General features: G+C 31.6%; 4 protein-coding genes across 5 annotated transcripts; 2 read left to right on the forward strand and 2 right to left on the reverse strand.

The window, feature by feature from the left end:
• Nucleotides 1–1320: 1320 nt before the first annotated feature.
• Nucleotides 1321–4529, reverse strand: LOC111424464 (vesicular GABA transporter). The gene is made up of 4 exons (XM_023057999.2): nt 4341–4529; nt 3822–4277; nt 3158–3524; nt 1321–3095 (listed from the first exon to the last, which is right to left on the reverse strand). Exons 2-4 carry the CDS (start codon nt 4212–4214, stop codon nt 2278–2280), a joined length of 1578 nt encoding a protein of 525 aa, XP_022913767.1. The 5' UTR covers nt 4215–4277; nt 4341–4529; the 3' UTR covers nt 1321–2277.
• Nucleotides 4530–5149: 620 nt separating this feature from the next.
• LOC111424438 (PSME3-interacting protein) lies at nt 5150–6511 on the forward strand. 2 transcript variants are annotated; one of them, XM_023057966.2, is made up of 4 exons: nt 5150–5305; nt 5514–5631; nt 5689–5787; nt 5836–6511. In XM_023057966.2, the coding sequence occupies exons 2-4, from the start codon at nt 5535–5537 to the stop codon at nt 6420–6422; spliced, it is 783 nt and encodes a 260-aa protein (XP_022913734.1). In that variant the 5' UTR covers nt 5150–5305; nt 5514–5534; the 3' UTR covers nt 6423–6511. The 2 variants fall into 2 exon arrangements, with proteins under 2 accessions (XP_022913734.1, XP_071053711.1); XM_071197610.1 differs by lacking the exon at nt 5150–5305 and having other exon boundaries at nt 5431–5631.
• Nucleotides 6512–13665: 7154 nt separating this feature from the next.
• Nucleotides 13666–14763, reverse strand: LOC111424451 (deoxyribonuclease TATDN1). Its single transcript, XM_023057985.2, has 3 exons — nt 14655–14763; nt 14421–14600; nt 13666–14369 (listed from the first exon to the last, which is right to left on the reverse strand). The coding sequence occupies exons 1-3, from the start codon at nt 14668–14670 to the stop codon at nt 13675–13677; spliced, it is 891 nt and encodes a 296-aa protein (XP_022913753.2). The 5' UTR covers nt 14671–14763; the 3' UTR covers nt 13666–13674.
• LOC111424448 (glycosaminoglycan xylosylkinase homolog) lies at nt 14732–16135 on the forward strand. Its single transcript, XM_023057978.2, has 3 exons — nt 14732–15617; nt 15672–15872; nt 15931–16135. Exons 1-3 carry the CDS (start codon nt 14770–14772, stop codon nt 16121–16123), a joined length of 1242 nt encoding a protein of 413 aa, XP_022913746.2. The 5' UTR covers nt 14732–14769; the 3' UTR covers nt 16124–16135.
• The last annotated feature ends 3562 nt before the right edge of the window (nt 16136–19697 follow it).

The raw sequence follows: 19697 nt of genomic DNA on the forward strand, positions 1-19697 counted from the left end.
TTAACAATATTACTCTCTTGGACTTTTACTCTTACAATTAGATGCGTCAATATCGAGATAGATACGAAAATATGAAAATTTGATGAATTTGATGCTTTTTCAAGTTATTAAAGGTAACACTTGGGAATCTGAGCATGCTATAAGAAATCTTTTATAACATAAATTGTTGTAAATTTTATTGTTAACAATATTGCTCTCTTGCACTTTTGCTCTTAGATGCGTCAATATCGAGATAGATACGAAAATATGAAAATTTGATAAATTTGTTGCTCTTTCAAGTTATTAAAGGTAACACTTGAGAATCGGAGCTTGCTATAAGAAAACTTGTATAACAAAAATTGTTGCAAATTTTATTGTTAACAATATTGCTCTCTTGCACTTTTGCTCTTAGATGCGTCAATATCGATTTAGATACGAAAATATGAAAATTTGATGAATTTGTTGCTCTTTCAAGTTATTAAAGGTAACACTTGAAAATCGGAGTATGCTATAAAAAATCTTTTATAACAAAAATTGTTGCAAATTTTATTGTTAACAATATTACTCTCTTGGACTTTTACTCTTAGATGCGTCAATATCGAGGTAGACACGAAAATATAAAAATTTGATGAATTTGTTGCTCTTTCAAGTTATTAAAGGTAACACTTGGGAATCGGAGCATGCTATAAAAAATCTTTTATAACATAAATTGTTGTCAATTTTACTGTTAACAATATTGCTCTCTTGCACTTTTACTCTTAGATACGTCAATATCGAAATAGATACGAAAATGTGAAAAATGAATCTGTAGCTTTTTTAAGTTATTAAAGCTAATACTCGGGAATCGCAGCGTGTTACCAAAAAACTTTTACAATAAAAGTTGTAGCAAATTTTATTGTTAACAATATTGCTCTCTTGCACTTTTACTCTTAGATACGTCAATATCGAGATAGATACGAAAATATGGAACGTTTTCAAATTAGGCAAAGGATGACGCGTACTGTATATACCAACGATCTGGTAACGTTGCTCGAGCGACATTGCCATATCGTTGGTATATACTTTTATGCAATATAAGCAGGGTGTACAATTTTTGTCGCAAATGTATTGATTTTAAGTACGATGTGTTTCATAATACTTTGTTAATATTTTCAAAATCGGTGGATTAAGTCGTATATCAGTAGACTATCTTCTATATCGATAAATCGGTAGGGTTGGCAACGCTGCTTCTGACAGTTCAATGTGAGGTTGGTTTCTTGATTTGAAAATTATATACATACAGTGCGTTTAAAATGAATTGGTGAGGATATGATTACGTTTTAGGAATTATTAACGAAAATGTTGAGTTTCTATTGAATTTTTAATTGCACGATTTTACAGCATCAACATCTAATAATGATACATCGTCTAACAATAAATCTAAACGCTATTTCTACAAACTTTAGTGATATGTATAAAATGTGAAAATCAACGTCGTGTGTTTATCTAGTCTATTCATCCTGTAACGTAACCCAGCCAAATTTAAGATGTTTGAAAATTTATATTTTTGTACATAGAATAATATTAATATTTAGTTATAGAGAATAATGAATATGATTTGTGTACACATTCAATAACAACCGCTTTTTTTATAACAATATAAGTCTAACAAGTATTGTATAGATGAATATAAATCTACATGATGTAGAAATATTTAAATACTTAATTGATCATTTACATTTTACAACGATATTTAAGTTATGTATAGAACCATTTTTGTTATTTGGAAGACGTGGTTTATTCAGTAATTTTTGGTACAAACCATAATCGAACTCTTTTCTAAGACAAAGTTGTGCTAAATCTGCTGTAAAATCTTATAAACCAAAAAAAACGAAGAAAAATGATATGTTTTGTACCGTTAAATCTATTATACGATTACGTAACAATTCACAATTGAAAACTGGTACAACGTTCTTTTATTACAATCTTATATTAATAATTGTACCTTATGGAAGACATGCTTGAATTGCTCATTTTTACTTACTATAAACAATACATATAACAAAAATATGTATTATGTTATCCATAAAGGCATTTAAAATTTCTTTTTTTGGAAGACTTCGTTGACAAACAGTTCTATTAATTTCATGTTCTGTCTCTTTTATTGTCGAGTGTGTTTAACCTCTTAAATACTATATTTTGTTGGAAGACATTGTAACTTTGAGACTAGGCATGAATAAATGTATAAATAACTAATCGATAATTAAGCAAGCGAATTGACAAACACGAAAGCTAACCACTTTTTGGTATTTTCTTCTTTTAAAACGGTAACCCAATTTTAAACGCTTTAATTAAAGCATTTCCTGAATCATAAATACCGATAACCCCAAACAAAACACCCAAACCGATTATAAAATAATCAAAAGCGATAGTTTGCATATCCATACCTTCACGTTTTAATTTCAAATGAAAATAACAGGGCCAAATAAAACTTAACATAGTTCCGGTGAAACTACCAATGAATCCCATTAAAATTTGAAAATGCGGTATAAAACATGCCATTAAAATGGTAAAAACGACGACACCAACCCGCCAAGCTAAACCCCAAACTTTTAATTCTCCATCTAAAGCCCAAATCGATGGGAAAATAGTTTTTGGTCGCCCCTTAAAAAACGCCCTCTCCAAAAGCTCACAAGCAGCGTAATAAGGAAGGGGATAACTCAACAATGCTTTAACCACAAGACAAAAATTGACCAACCCTTTAAAACCTCTCGAATGGAGGTTGTTGGTGATTACTTGTTGGGTGTCTAATTGAAACGTTAAAAAGCAAACGTAACCGAAAACCGATTTAAAAACCGCCGCCCATACATGCGACCAATCCAACATCCATTGAAACTTTGTTGGATCTTCCATGTTTCCCTCTAAAGTTGGCAAAAAAATTTGCGAGGTATAAGAAAATACAATTACTCCAAGACTTATCGGAAAATTTTCTAGGTCAACCGACCATTTCACTTTACTCCATCCCCAGTCACCGATTTCCAAAAGACAATATCCCATGATTATTGCGTTTATTAAGATATGGGACATTGTGCACCAAAACGATAATACGCTAACGCTTTTTAATGACTTCAAAAATGCTACAACAAAAAAGATTATTTATAAAACAATTAAAATTAAATTAAACGTTAAAAAACCTTACCTAAAGGTAACAAGAAAATTCCCACTAACATCATCCACGATCGTGTGTCTATGGCACCATCTGGATACGATCCAATCATTAAATCACCACAAACAACCACATACAAAATGCAGGTCATTAAAAGTTCAATTATTTGAGCAATATTAACCATTCTGGAACCGTATTTTTTACCAAAACATTCTTTTGCTATGCTCACATAAGAATCTCTGACACGAACTTGTTGACCCGTTTGCAAATCAAGTTCATACAAGCATTCAACGAGAATTTTTCCAGTGTAACAACAAATGTAGGCTATTCCAACCATTGCTGCTATTGCCCAATAACCACCGCGAAGAACAGCGAATGGAAGAGAAACTATAAACATTCCCTATAATAATAAAAAAAAAATTAGTAAAATGTTTGTGTTTGTCAAAATGGTACTAATAACATAAAAATAGCTGTAGAATACTTAAAAAGTGTAAAAAAAATTAAAAAAATGATTTTGAAAATATTTCAAAGATACCAAAAAATTAAAAACGGTTGTTGGTGTTTGTCAAAAAGCAACGTGTAGTTAGAAATTATATTAACAACCTAATTAACTAGTTTTGCCATGAGAAGCCTATATTCAGCCTCCACAAAAATCATCAATACAGATATAGAGATATACAATGCATATTTTTCTCACCTGAATAGCATTAGTAACATTCCAAGCAGCTTGATATTCGTTAATCTTGATTTCACTTCTACCTTCAACGAAATCATCCTCAGAAAAATCCATGGAAGACGTAGATTGTTGTTTTCCCATGCTAGCGCTTCTTTGATATCCTTGATTAAAACTGTCTTCAGCTTGCATAGAAGGTTCGGTTGGACTCCATTGGGATGTATTCCCCATGCTACTTAATTCATGGTGTTCGTTACCTGGACCGGTATGATTAGTCTGTGCAAAATGAACCCTTTCGGAATGTTTCTCCCCTTTGGATGCCCCCACTTTATCTGGCATTTGCTGTCTAAGTGTTTGCCAGGCTACGTTAACAGCCGCGCTAACCGGTGGAAGATGTATGCTTCCTAATTTTTGCATCTTGACGATGCTTCTGGATGGTAGAGTTTATTGGAAGACGAGATTCGGGAAACTGATTATCGGCTATTTTCCGCCGAGATGGAACATGGATTAGGAAAAAAACTAATACGGCCAATCAATACTAACCACAAAAGTTTTTCCGAAGATCACCCTCAATTTAGTTATCGTAAAGATCAGTTTTAAAACATCCCTTGTAATTGATGGAATCGAAATGGCTTGTATGGGACGATTGCTCGGGTTTTTCTAATAAAATTTTTGTTACGAATTCGACGTGAGGGTTTCCATCTCGGCGGCGTGAGAGAGACCTTCGGAAAACTGGTACATTTCCAGCCTCCCTTCGTACACTCAAGGGGTGGAAACAGGGCTGTATTTGTCGAAATATCAAATTTCTTTTCTTGTATAAACATTATAATAGATATTTTTTATTTAAAATATGAAATATAAATGATTTTCATATTTGGTATTATTAAAAATCATTTTAACAATGATATCACTAACTTAATAATTCGTATGGTTCGAATCAAAATAAGCCGAGTACTACCCTGATTTCGTAAACTACTATTTGGAAATTTTACTCTCTGACTGTACATATAGCGATCAATAAATGGCGTTTTGATTTTTAACATTAGAGGGAGCTATTAATAGGGAGATATCATCAAAAAAATTATTAATATAGCACATCATCCAATATATGATATTCCATCAATAATTTAATATTGTATGAAGAAACATTAAAAAATCATATTTGTGATACGCACACATCTTTTTATAATACTTCTTATCACTGCTATATTTACATTTAAATAGAATTTAATTAATAATTTTTTTTTAAATAAAATATCAAAAAATTCCGAACGCCATCTTTGTTCAAATTTGTCAAATACGATGATTTGTCATTGAATAACAGATGGTGTTCGCGTTTCTCTTTTGATAATTTTATTTTATCAAAAAAAATTAATTGTGTTTGTGCGTTTAAGTTTCAATTCTAATTAAATTTTATAATTAAACGGTGAGATTGGACCTAACGTTTTTTGGGATCGAGCTTAAAGTGAAAGCGTGCTTTGACGTTTAAAACGCCAATACATACAAAAGTGAGTACCTAATTATTTGAAATTTATGTTTGAATCATAAAATAAATTATGTCATTTCATCTCTTTCCAACTTTAGTAAACCACATATTTCTATCATTTTCTTATAAAAGAAATTTTTTTTTTTTATTATTGAGAAGTATGTGAATAATAAACGTCAAACGTCAAGTTAATAGCTGTCAGATTTATAAATAAATAATTGATTTTGTAGAGAGATAATCAGCAATTTAAAATGAGTTCTGGTTTTATAACTGAAACGGAGGCAGTTGAAGTGAGGAATCGGAGACAAGCCGAATGGGAAAGAGTTAGAAAAGCGGATGATCCAATAGGTAACATAACCTCAAATTGAAATCTGACGTTTCAAATAAATTTATTTCAAATCTTAGAACGACCAGAAGAACCCCACGATCACCGAAGTTTATATGAAAAATTACAAGAGCAGAAACAAAAAAAAGATTTGGAATATGAAGAAGCACATAAACTTAGTAAGAAGTAATTTAACGAATTCTTTTTATAAAAGTTGTCGTTTTTAGAAAACATGATAAAAGGTCTTGATGATGATGAAATAGAATTCTTAGATTTGGTTGATCGTACGAAATTAGCAGCCGATAGAAGAAAAAACATTGAGGAAGAGCAAGAATTAAATGATTACAGAAATAGAGTGGCAAGTTTACAAGAAAAATCTTTAGATAATAAATTACAGGCTGAAATTCAAGCTGTTAAACCGAAAGTGATAGTGACAAATAAAAAGTCTCAAACCAAGTTATTAAAAGGAGTGGTTGTTAAAAAAACTGAAGCAATCAAGCGAAAACATGATGAAATAGAAGAAAGCAATAAACTAACTCATCATAATAAATGTGAAAAGAGTCAGCGAAAAGATGAATCTAAAAAAGATGAAGCAAACCCACATGGAACAAAAAGAGATCATGATTCAACTAAAGAAGTGGATAAATTGACATGTATTGGTATTTTGCCTGGCTTGGGTTGTTACAATGATTCCAGTTCTAACGCTAGTTCTGATTCTGATCAAGATGATTCTTGTTTGAGTAATTCTGCCTATGATTTTTTAGGTAGGAAATTAATTTTAAAAGAAAAAAAGCAAGGCAAGGTGGAAAATTAATTTTGATGAATGTATTTATGTCTAAAATAAAATTGTTTCTTATGATGGAATAATTTGTGTTATCTTAAATATACACTATAATGTGTCAATTATGTTTTATTCTCAAATTTAAATGAAATTAAAATATATATGTAATGTATTACTGAAATATATTTAAAGATAATCTTTAAGTTATAAACTGAATGCAAAAAACGAATGCCCACAAAATACAATTGAAACTATTTTTTTGGAACATCAGCCATGTTTTAACATATTATTTAAATCAAGATCATAATTTTTTTGAACAATATTTTTGCTGGCGGGCTAAGGGGAGCGGCCCCTCTCATCAAAGCGACCTATAAAATTTATTGTAACTTTAGCCCTCCAAAAGTGTTGGGCAAATGTAGGGCTTTAATGAACCTTACTTACAAGGGAAGTATCAGAACGATTTTGTTGAAATTTGGTACAGCGATAGTATGGCCAAAAATAAGGTTTACATATTTTTTTATACGTGCTAATAAAGCCCCTGGGGCGAGTTATAAGGGAAATCGGGGCGAAATATATATATTCGCTTATAGGCTGAAAACGAAAATAGCTATTGAAATGTGGTAAATGTAAACTAATATTCATTTTCAAAGAGCTTTCCATTGATATATCACACATATATCTGAGGGCTTCAGGGGGTACACTAAACCCCTTAGTTTTTTGGAATATTTTAAAAACTACCCTGTCGATTTTGGCGATATGTATCCTTATAGTACGTTTAAAAATATTAATGACGGGTTTTTTCTTATTTACCTTTGACCATCTCCTGCAAAGTTACGGGGTATGATAGATAACCCCTTTCCTTAAGAATAATGTGATAAACTGTTACACATATTTTGAAGAGAACCATAAATTAGTTGCAAACTAAGATTTACGCAATAAAATAAACCCTATACGACATTTAGGGATGGCTGAGGAAAACGTTTTTATCCTTACTCTATTTAAATAACACAAACGTTAGTGTAGTTATATAAATATTTATTAATAATGAGTTAAAAAGTAACTGGCAAAGAAATGGTTGACTATTACAAATTTTATTCTACATTATTAATTTAATTTCTTTTTTTTACTTTTTTTATTCCATATATTGTTGGCAATAATGAAAATCATGGAAAAAATGTTTTAAATACAACGATTGTTTGCACCATACACAAGTTATATACAATGTGTCCCCGGATAGGTGAAACGACTCTTATAAAAGGTAAATTTTTTTCGATATTAATTGTGATTTTTTGGGATTTAGCCCTGCTTGATTAAAGAGTAATTTTGAACATATTTTCAATTTTTAAAAAACAAGTAAGCCTTGACAGCGAAAGAAAAACTCTTTTTGTGGCAGGCAAAGTACCTTTTCTGTTTATTGTACGTGAAAGTGTTACTAAGAAGTTTTGTTCAGAATGAAAAACTATGCAAATTTTCGGAATGATCGGCCTACTTTGATGCAAATCCATATCAATTTTATTTCTAACAAAGACTACCATGCAAGAACAAAATTGCTTTCCTGTCAATGTTAATCTGTCAAACTGTAATTTAGTAAACTTAAAGTGTTTTTTAAATACACTTTATTATTATGGAACCGGGGAAAAACCGATAAATATGGTTATTGCTTTATTTAGTGAAAAATTTCCAAATACTGGATTTCAAAGTAGCACTTGCTGGCGTTTAATTAAAAGATTTCTTACAGGACGAAGTGTTCACTATAAAAAACAAATTATTATGAAACTGATTTGAAACTGAGTTAACTATGATTAACTGTTTATTTTTGTGGGCGAACACACACTTAATTTTTTGTGAACAGTTTAAGAACGGTTTGTTTATTTCTCCCGAACAATCTGAATCTCAAAATAAAAAATTATAATAAAGTACTATTGACGAAATAATAAACAATGGGTTTTGTCAAAGCAGGCCGATGATTTCGAAAATTTGCATATGGCCATAACTTTTCGTGCTGAATCAAATTTCTTAGTAATATTTTAGCATACTGTAAACAGAAAAGGTACTTTACCTGACACACAAGAAGTTTTCGCTTCAGTGTCAATATTCACTTGTCTTTTAAAACTTGAAAATATGTTCAAAATTAATCTTTAACCAAGCAGGGCTAAACCCCAAAAGATGACATTGAAAAAAATTTACATTTTATAAGAGTCGTTTCACCTATCCGGGGACACACTGTATATATATACAGGTGTCACACAAAAAACGCCCCAAGCTGTAACTCTGTCATTTATATTCTGATTTTAATGAGCCAGGTATCAAATGAAATGGTTTGATAAATACTATGATTCAAGCTACAAATAAATTTTTTCCAACGCCATCTTCAATTTCAAACGATTATGAACTTTTGTTTTTCAAATTGCACCGTATATTTTTCGTCACGTCATTAGATAGAGATTTTTTTTCTGAATCCAATGATGTATAGTACATCCATTTTGAATGTACTTTTAGCAGAGAAAAGACATCCTGTATATAGAGGTTATCACACAAGAATGCCTCAAGCTGTAATTCAGTCATTTACAATCCGATTTTCATGAGCCAGGTATATCAAATGAAATGGTTTGATGAATACTATCATTCATGCTACAAATAAATTTTTTCCAAAGCCATCTTCAATTTCAAGCGATGTCACCTTTTGATTTTCAAATTGGTCGATATGTTTTTTTCACGTTATTGGATAGAGATTTTTTTTTAAATCCATTGATGTATAATACATCAATATTAATTGTAATTTTAGTAGAGAAAAAAATTAAAACACTCCGAACATTCTCATAAAATCACATGCGTTATAATGTAGCGTGCCATGGAAAAAAATAAAAAAAAACTTATAACTGTCATTACAAATTATTACTGACATTTTTAATAAGTATAATTTGACGTTTTTTAAAGATATCATGAATTTCAGTGAACTTACTGACATGCTACAAGTTTATTTTGAATGTAGTAAGAACAGTAGTCAGGCATTGCGACTTTACATGGAACGTTTTCCTGAAAGAGATGTTCCAAATCGTCGTAAATTTAGCCGAATTGAAGAAAATTTAAGAAGATTTGGAAGTTTCAAGAAACCGAAGGTAGTGCAGAGAAAATTTTCAGAAAATGTGGAACTGGACGTTTTGTTAGCTCTTGAAGAAAACGCCAAAACTTCTGTTCGTGAAGTTGCGAACATTACTGATACGTCTCGAAGTACTGCATGTGCAGTGCTTAAAAAACACAAATTTAAGCCGTATATTGCTCACAAGGTGCAAGCAATAGATGGAAATGATCCGATCCGAAGGTCTCAATTTTGTAATTTTTACTTAACAAAATTGCAACAAGATCCGTTATTTTATACTAAAATTATTTGGACAGATGAGTGTACATTCACTAATAATGGAATTTTTAACCGCAACATTCACCGCTGTTAGAGTCAAGAAAATCCTAGATTGGTCATCGACAATAACCATCAACGTCGTTTTAGCTGCAATGTTTGGTGTGGCCTACTTGGAGACTGCTTGATTGGGCCGTTCTTTATCGACGGTTCCTTAAATCAGCAAAAATATCACCAACTAATAAGTGAAGATGTTGAAAATTGATTGGATGAATTACCACTTGTGGGACTGCGTGAAACATATTTTCAACAGGACGGTGCTACTCCTCATAATGCACGCATAAACGTTAGTTGGTTGAATCGAAATTTTAATCAACAATGGATTGGCACTAATGAACCTATTCGTTAGCCTGCGCGATCGCCTGACCTTACGCCCTTAGATTTTTGGCTTTGGGTATATCTCCAAGATCGAGTTTACTTAGCAGTGCCACAAAATGTAAATGATTTGAGAAACCGAATAATTGAAGTTTGTCGGGAAATACCTAACAATTTCATGTTAAATGCCACGCATGGCGTTATAAGGAGATGCCAGTGTTGTATTGAGCATGACGGTAATCAATTCGAACAATATTTGTGATTTTTTTTTAGTTTCGATTTTTGTTTTTCTTTTTCTTTGTGAAATAAAATTATTACTTGTTCAATTTTAATAACGGGTTTCAGCCAATGAAATAGCATTTAATGTCTGTTACCAGTTTTATGCGTTATTATTCATTTTTTTCCATGGCACACTACATTACAACGCAAGTGACTTTATGAGAATGTTCGGAAAGTGTTTTAATTTTTTTCTCTGCTAAAATTACTATTAATATTGATGTGTTATACATCAAAGGATTAAAAAAAACTATCCAATAACGTGAAAAAAAAACATTGACCAATTTGAAAATCAAAAGTTGACATCGCTTGAAATTGATGATGGCGTTGGAAAAAAATTATTTGTAGCATGAATCATAGTATTTATCAAACCATTTCATTTGATACCTGGCTCATTAAAATCGGAACGCAAAATGACAGAGTTACAGCTTGGGGCGTTTTTTGTGTGACACCCTGTATATATTACGCCCCGATTTCCAACCCTTATCTTATAACTCGCCCCAGGGGCTTTATTAGCACGTATAAAAAAATACGTAAACCTTATTTTTAGCCATACTATCGCTTTACTAAATTTCAACAAAATCGGTGAGGGACAGTTCTGATACTTCCCTTGTAAGAACTTTGTCGCACTTTCCGTGCATAAAAAATAAATTAAGGATTTCTTCATTTGTATAAACATTCTTTACGTTATTAATATCCATTTTAACTGGTTTTAGACTCACAACCATCAAACAACGTAAATCAGACTTTGACGTTTGTCAATAAGTCATTAAACATTTGTTTTCATTGCACACTGGGTTAATATCGATATTGCATGTGAGCATTTTTCAAAAAACCCTAATTATTTCCCAAACTATTAATGTTAGGTATAGAACATATAGACTATAAAAGATGTAAAATGAGACGCCGAAAACGACTAAGTAATAAAATATGGGGGTACCATTTAAAAAAATGAAGTTAAGCCGCGTTGACATGGGTAGTGAATCACGAACGTGAGCTACGCTTTCGTAAGCTACGCTCCGTGTCAACTACTAGATTCGTGAAATACGAAGCGTAAATACTTTTCACGAACGGAAATAATTCCGATCGTGAAAATATTAAACCTGTTTGATTTTTGTATCTTGTGGTCAGTCGTGAGCAGAGCAGGAGGACAGTAAATTGTTAAATTATGGCTGCTCATATTTTAAGAATGAACGATGCAGACACCAATAATTTTCTGGAACTATATCAAAATGAGCCAGTTTTGTGGGATCCGACCAGGGAGGACTATAAAAAACGAGAGCCTCGTGCAGCTGCAGCAAGAAGAATTGCAAATGCAATGGAAATCGATGGTTTTACAGAAATCCATGTAATAATGAAATTTAAAAATTTACGTAGCTCCTATTTGCAAGAAATAAAAAAGATTAGGCAGAGTATGAAGTCCGGGTGTTGTTCTGATGAAGTTTATACTCCCAAAGTGAGATGGTTCAAAGTAATGGATTCTTTTCTCAAGCCGCACGTAAAAGCAAGAGAAACCCAATCAAACTTGGTAAGTGTTTATTTTAATTTATAAGTAAAAAAAAAATATATATATATATATATGTATATATTACTAAATCTAGCCAGTATATCATTTGCTTACACATTTTGAGAATGTAATGTGGTACTTTTTTTACTCCTCACCAATTTGCCATTGCCAAGGAACTGCTCCCTCATGGTTGAAGTAGTTGCAATATTCATCTCTTTTTACCAATGCTGATCTGTTCGGGTGTCTATCATGTGTCGCAGTAATGTCTATAAGGCCAGAACTGCTTATTTGCCGCCAAGTTCCCGGAATTACATTGTAGTTTTCATCTTCAGAATCAATTAGGTTAGCTGGCACATAACAGTTACCAGTTTTCCGAAGCCAGTTATGTATTGAGCAGCAGGTTTTTACAATTTTATCAACTTTTTGTAAATCTACGGCAATTGGCCTTTCAAATATTCTAAATTTTGAAGCATTTAGAGGAAAGTCTAGTTGCCATACCAATAATAAGAATACCGTTTGGAATTAAATAACGTTTTTACTTACCTTGATAAATTCTTTTAGAGCATCACACACTGCATCTAAAACTTCTTCTATAAATTTACTTATCGATGATTTGGGTACTCTAAATAAATATTCTAAACTTTTAAAAGAGTCTCCAGTAGGTAAATATCGAAGTGTTATTTGCAGTTTCAATTTGGCCGATAGAGCTTCTCTCATATTAGTGGATTTTCTTTGAATTTTGGGGCTAACGAGTTCCAATAAATAATTAAAATGGTGTTCCGACATTCTAAGCAAATTTTTAAAATCTTCAGGGTACTTGGAGATTTCTTTCATTAAACTAGTATGACTTCTTTGTAGAATCCATTTCCTTGTCCACCATCGTCTTTTCTTTCTTTTTCTTGCCAAATTTTGTGAAATCCTGTCTGCTATCACACCACACAAAACTTGACATGCTTCTGCCACCAAGCACTGCATATTCCCGACTGAAGCAAATACCTACCGTGTAAACCCGTTTCACGAAAGAGGCATGACCACAGTTGTAAAATAATTAGATTCGTGTTACCACGCGGGTGCCTCTTGTTCGTGATTCACCACCCATGTCAACGCGGCTTTATGGTACTTCAAAATTTCAAAAAGTTACCGTACCATAGTAAAGTGACCAAACGATCTAGACAGCCGTTCTCGGCACCAAAACATACTCCATCATGTTGCTTAAGTATGTTCTGAATCCTAAATTGATATCTCAAAAATCGTGTGTTCTCTGATTTTTTGAACAAATGTCTGCTGGAGCAGATTTTTCTAGAAAAATTCGAATAACTCGAGAACGGCTGAATCAAACTGCAAAAAGTAAAGTTATTTATAAACCTTGAAAATAGACAAATCCAAATATTTCATATTCGGAATTTTCATATTCTTCGCTTGTCTGTCACCTAGAAGTTCTTCCCAGCGTAAGGCTACCTTTGAGGCCTCCCAACTGTTGATTACTTGTTTTAGGTGGCTTTTTTGTAGTCCACAACCAGATTGGAGTGGCGTTTTTGCTGCCTATGAAATCATAGGCAAAAAAAAAACAAATGTTTTTGGCCACTAAACCAGTCTCAACCGACTTCATGGTTTAAGACCCCAGTTTCTTTCAAGGAGCCTGTGGCACCTTGTCTATGTGGGAGTTCCAGTTTAATTTTCTGTCTAATATTGAATAATCTTAAAAACTATTTTATAAACTTACTTATAATAATAAACAATGATTAGATAAAAAGAAATTGTTAGTTTTATTTTTATTTATTAAAAAATAATTTCATTGTATTTAAATAAAATTCATCACATAATTTATCTGGATTTTCATTTTTAACGCCAGAAATAATATCAAGAACTTGGCGTATATTACAAGGTTCATTTCTACTTTTAACCATTTTTTCAGGATTCCATTTCTCCTTTTTTACACTTTCAACAACATTTTCTTTTTGTATATATTTATGTCCAGCATGACTTGGTCGAATTTCACACCAAGGACAATCAGTTTCCATTAAAATCTTATCATTGGGAAGTTGTTTTAGAGTTTCCAAATTTTCCACAGTTTTTAATGAACATCCATTTAAACCAATATAATAGCCTAGCTCAATAAATTTGGTAGCTTCTTCGATTGTTCCATCAAATGAATGAACAACTCCTTTAAAATTGAATTCTGATAGGATTTCATATAAATCATTGGCTGCATTACGACAGTGTAAAAATAATGGTAATTTATAATGATCTAACAGTTTTAATTGTAATTTGAAATATTTTTTTTGGATATCTTTTGAACAAAATTGCAGACGATCGTAATCTAAGCCACATTCGCCAATTGCAACGATTTTTTCACCACCAATTTCAATAACATTTTTTAATTCATTTAAATAAACCTCAGGAGTAGATTTGTCTTCAAACTCTGTACATCTTGTGGGGTGACAACCAACAGTTGCATACATCCTTTCTGAATAAGAAAAAAAATGTTTTAAGTTAATAAATTAAGTATATTTATTACCATCAAGTTTTGTTAATTCAAGGGCTTTTACACTTTCTTCCAAATTACCCCCTGTTATAATTATTTTTTCTAAACCAGCGTTCCAGCTACGTTTTAGCACATTATTTAAATCAGGATCATGTTTTTTTGAACCATTATAAATACCCATATACATTAAATCGGTTAAATTTGCTCCTATATCTAAAAAAAAATTCTTTAAATATCATTAATAATAATAATAATAACAATATTTACCAATAAATCGCCTCATTTTAATTGAGGTTATGTATTCTCTAATTTTTAAGGTTATGTCAAAAATACATAACCTTAAAATATAATTTATAACATAACCTTACTTATAAAATAAACAATGATTAGAAAAAAGAAATTGTTAAAACTTCTATTAATAGCTTTTTTAACATTTACACTAAGTATTTATTATATAATGTACGTAATAACAAATCCTCAAACCGTAAGAATAAAAATTTATAGTGAAATTATAGAAGAAAAAATTCAAGAAAAATTTAACAATTTACCTGATAAGTATAAAAGAAAATCGTCAAAGGTCGATTTAATAACACAAAACTTCATTAAATACGTACAAAATGAACATAAATCAACTGCAAATAACGTAAATGAATTGTGGAAGGAAGCAAATACGTGGATAAACAAAACTCAATTGTACTCAATAACACACAAATTAGGATATGTTATTGATGCTTTAAAAAATTCAGATATACTTCAAGTAGGGTTAAATCCAAAAGGAACACAATTAAAGTTTCTCCTAACTTTGGAAGGGAACCAAAAAGTTGTTTTTAAACCAAAGCGTTATGATAGAGAAGAAATAATTAATGGGGTTGTTTATGCTGGAAAAGATAGATATGGATCAGAAATTTTAAGTTTTTATTTATCAGGGCTTTTAAATAGACCCCTTGTACCTTTATCAGCAGAAAGAAAACTCAGTATAAAGAAAGAGGTGATTCCTTTAGCCACTGAAAATTTTCTTAAAACACTGTTTATCCACAACAATAACACTTGTGTTTATGGGGAATGCTATTATTGTAATATAAAAGACCCTGTTTGTGCTGAAGATGGATATATATATGGAGCTGTGATATTTTATATTAATTATAAATTTAAATTGTATCCAAATCCATGGAAAAGAACTTATAAAAAAAATTTATTAGCTTCTTGGGAAACGAATGAACATTTTTGCAAGTATAAACTTCTTATCTTCTTTATTTATATGCATTTTAATTTAATTTCTTTTAGAGTTGTGACTGAAACTTTGAACAAAAATCGCATTTTAGATTTAATTGATGTATCCATTTTAGATTTTTTAATACAAAACGGTGATAGACATCATTATGAACTATTAAATGATACTTTGATTTGGTTGGATAATGGAAAAGGATTGGGTAACCCTTTTGTGGATCATATCGATATTTTAGCTCCTTTATATCAATGTTGCATGTAATTTTAAAAAGACTTTTTATTTTCATTTATGTATATAATAAAATTTATTTTTTAGGATAAGAAATAAAACTTTGATTAGACTACAAGAATTATCAGGTGGAGTTCTTACAGAAAGTATTAAAAAAATGCCAGATGTTGATAGTTTTGTATCCTATAAACATTTAGAAGCCATTGAACGTAGATTATTACTTGTTTATGCTACCATTGAATTGTGTAATTCTGATAAAAGACTTGTTATTATTAAATAAATGTATTTTTCCTGAAAATGTCATGTAATGTTACTTTTCCAGACTCTTTCTGCCTTCAACTTTATTCTAGCCTATACCCTTGTTTATAGATATACATGTATATCTATAAACAAGGGTATAGGCTAGAATATATATTTATAGATATATCTGTATATCTATAAACAAGGCCTATACTCTATATTTTAATTTGGAGGAGTGTTTTCAAATTGAAGCGCCAAAAAAAAGGGTTGCTATTGGTCACTTTAAAAAAAGCAAAAACTACATTAGGAAAATTCGAGATGTTGCCGGTCGCCTAGAAATATTCGCACGTCTCTCAGTATGACTAAACCCGAATGATTCTAGTTCTAGGTCTTGTCTTAGTTCTAGTGACAGTTCTAGTGTAAAACTAGAACTAACACTAGACCTACAACAAGAAACATTCGGATTTACCTGCACGTCTCTCAAGACGGCTAAACCCGAATGATTCTAGGTCTTGTCTTAGTTCTAGTGACAGTGCTAGTGTAAAACTAGAACTAACACTAGACTGAGAACTAGAAACATTCGGATTTAGTCGCACGTCTCTCAAGATGGCTAAACCCGAATGATTCTAGTTCTAGGTCTTGTGTTAGTTCTAGTGTCAGTGCTAGTGTAAAACTAGAACTAACACTAGAACTGGAAATGTTCGGGTTTAGCCGTGCATCTTCAGACTATCACTGCTACTACAACTAACACTAGAGACCGAGAACTAGAAACATTCGGATTTAGCCGCACGTCTCTCAAGACAGCTAAACCCGAATGATTCTAGTTCTAGGTCTGGTCCTAGTTCTAGTGATAGGGCTAGTGAAATGCTAGAACTAACACTAGACCGAGAGCTAGAAACATTCGGATTTAGCCGCACGTCTCTCAAGACGGCTAAACCCGAATGATTTTAGTTCTAGGTCTGGTCCTAGTTCTAGTGATAGGGCTAGTGAAATGCTAGAACTAACACTAGGCCGAGAGCTAGAAACATTCGGATTTAGCCGCACGTCTCTCAAGACGGCTAAACCCGAATGATTCTAGTTCTAGGTCTGGTCCTAGTTCTAGTGATAGGGCTAGTGAAATGCTAGAACTAACACTAGACCGAGAGCTAGAAACATTCGGATTTAGCCGCACGTCTCTCAAGACGGCTAAACCCGAATGATTCTAGTTCTAGGTCTTGTGTTAGTTCTAGTGATAGTGCTAGTGAAATGCTAAAACTAACACTAGACCGAGAACTAGAAACATTCGGATTTAGCCGCACGTCTCTCAAGACGGCTAAACCCGAATGATTCTAGTTCTAGGTCTTGTGTTAGTTCTAGTGTCAGTGCTAGTGTAAAACTAGAACTAACACTAGACCTAGAACTAGAAATGTTCGGGTTTAGCCGTGCGTCTTCAGACTATCACTGCCACTACAACTAACACTAGAGACCGAGAACTAGAAACATTCGGATTTAGCCGCACGTCTCTCAAGGCGGCTAAACCCGAATGATTCTAGTTCTAGGTCTTGTGTTAGTTCTAGTGATAGTGCTAGTGAAATGCTAATACTAACACTAGACCGAGAACTAGAAACATTCGGATTTAGCCGCACGTCTCTCAAGACGGCTAAACCCGAATGATTCTAGTTTTAGGTCTTGTGTTAGTGTTAGTTCTAGTTTTAGTTCAAAAAAATATGCAACATGATATTTTACCAGCCGTCTTAAGAGAGTTACAGGTAAACGTCGTTTTACGCCGTTTAGAGACACCGTCGTAAACAAAATCGGCGTAAAATGAACACAAATATAATGGACGGTATAAGGTTAGGTTCCTGTTATGTTTATTTCAAAGAAATTGTATAACTAGAAGTAGCATTGCCTATCTCCGCCCGTATACGAGATTGAAGCCAACGTTCAAGTGTTTGTTTTGGTATTGGTCCCACTGACAGTGGCGTGTATAGTTTCGGTAAAAGCAGACATACACAGTGGCGTACATGAAGAAATATATATTACCATTATTTCTTTTTATTGAGCATGGTTGAAATGTTTATTAAGGACAGTTCTTTTGTAATTAATTAATTTATAATTGTAACCGTATAAATTGTGAACAGTTTATTTCTTACAAGTAAATTAAAGCTGATATAATTAAAATTTTACAGTACTTTCATGGTAAATATTGAAGTAAAAATATTGTATTTGCAAATAACATTGGTATTTTGTTTAAAAATTTTTATTACATAACAAAAAACTTAACTCATAAATATAAGTTTTAAAATAACTCTCATTGATTTGAAAATAATATTTGTTTGCTTAACATATGTCAAAGCCTAGGGTCTTGATTTATTAACTTGGTTTCACTAAATATCTTTACGTAAATAAATTTTGTTATTATTAATTATATTAATAATAACAAAATATTAATAATTTTATATTTATTTTTTATATTAATAATATATTATTATACATTATATTTCATGCCCATCAATAACATGCATCATCATACGCATGATCTCCAAAAAGATCATAAATGTTTTGAGGCAAACTTAATAAAATGGAATTTTATTAACTTTAAAAGTATGTTCTTGTTATTGAATAATACATTTTGTCGTTTATAGTCTCTAATAATTTTTTCTCTATTTAAGTAAAGTTTGACTACAAACTCAAAAGCTTTAGTCATAAATCCCATATGTCTTTTGTATCTATAGCATTGAAATATTACTAGTTCCTTCTACTATATTTAAACAAAATTGACAAGTAATATTAGTTTTTAGAAAATAGTAGATAGTTAAATGCATGTTGTCTAAGTTCGCAACGTCTATATTGTCCAGTGTTTCAATTTCATCATTTTTATTTTTGAGTGTTAATGAACAATTTAAAATATTAGTATAATCTCATGCCCTTTACTGCCGGTATGTACTAATAGTTTTTTGTATTCTTGTTCAAATTGTAGTGCAGTAGGATTGTTACAATACCAACAACGTCGCCTAACTGCACTAAAAAAATCCTTAAATAGTTTTATGACAATTTATAGTTAAATATAATTTTTTTTTCTATCATTAGGAAAACTGTAATCATTTTGAATATCTTTTTTCAGAAAAATATACTATATTTTTTGGACTATAAGACGCACCTCAAATTTAGAGACGATTTATTGAAAAATATATTTTAATGGAACCTTCGGACCAGAAAACGCACCCAAAATTGAGTCCATTTTTCTATCTAAAAAGGTGTCTTATAGTCTAAAAACTACGGAACTACTAAAATGTTAACTTCGCCAAAGCCAAAACACAAATGCGCACACAAGCCTTGTTTACTTAGGAGAGAATTATTCATTTATTAGGGTTCGGTAAACATGGATAAACATTAATCAGGTAAATTTATTTTCAAAGAAACCATAAAAAGATTGGCCTGTTCGGAAATACTCGGTGATCGTCGGCCGGACGGTCCGATCTGAGCGCGTCCCATTCTGGACTGACAATGAGTGAAAACGTAAACATAACACATCGAACGCTGGCTTCAACTCTTGGTGTTTATATGTGCTTCTAGTTATACAATTTCTTTGGTTTATTTAATATATATCCTATATATATTCAAAATAAATAATA

Source organism: Onthophagus taurus, chromosome 7 (assembly GCF_036711975.1).
Source record: "Onthophagus taurus isolate NC chromosome 7, IU_Otau_3.0, whole genome shotgun sequence".
Classification (NCBI taxonomy): domain Eukaryota; kingdom Metazoa; phylum Arthropoda; class Insecta; order Coleoptera; family Scarabaeidae; genus Onthophagus; species Onthophagus taurus.

Excerpts from the sequence above, each read along its gene's own strand:
- LOC111424448 (XM_023057978.2), top strand. The coding sequence starts at position 14,770 with ATGATTAGAAAAAAGAAATTGTTAAAACTTCTATTAATAGCTTTTTTA. Across the intron at positions 15,618-15,671 it reads ACGAATGAACATTTTTGCAA|AGTTGTGACTGAAACTTTGA; the intron begins GTATAAACTTCT and ends AATTTCTTTTAG. Across the intron at positions 15,873-15,930 it reads CCTTTATATCAATGTTGCAT|GATAAGAAATAAAACTTTGA; the intron begins GTAATTTTAAAA and ends TTTATTTTTTAG.
- LOC111424451 (XM_023057985.2), bottom strand. Across the intron at positions 14,370-14,420 it reads TGAATTAACAAAACTTGATG|AAAGGATGTATGCAACTGTT; the intron begins GTAATAAATATA and ends TTTCTTATTCAG.
- LOC111424464 (XM_023057999.2), bottom strand. The coding sequence starts at position 4,214 with ATGCAAAAATTAGGAAGCATACATCTTCCACCGGTTAGCGCGGCTGTT. Across the intron at positions 3,525-3,821 it reads ATGTTACTAATGCTATTCAG|GGAATGTTTATAGTTTCTCT; the intron begins GTGAGAAAAATA and ends TTATTATTATAG. Across the intron at positions 3,096-3,157 it reads AATTTTCTTGTTACCTTTAG|CATTTTTGAAGTCATTAAAA; the intron begins GTAAGGTTTTTT and ends TTTTTGTTGTAG.
- LOC111424438 (XM_023057966.2), top strand. The coding sequence starts at position 5,535 with ATGAGTTCTGGTTTTATAACTGAAACGGAGGCAGTTGAAGTGAGGAAT. Across the intron at positions 5,632-5,688 it reads AAAAGCGGATGATCCAATAG|AACGACCAGAAGAACCCCAC; the intron begins GTAACATAACCT and ends TTCAAATCTTAG. Across the intron at positions 5,788-5,835 it reads TGAAGAAGCACATAAACTTA|AAAACATGATAAAAGGTCTT; the intron begins GTAAGAAGTAAT and ends TGTCGTTTTTAG.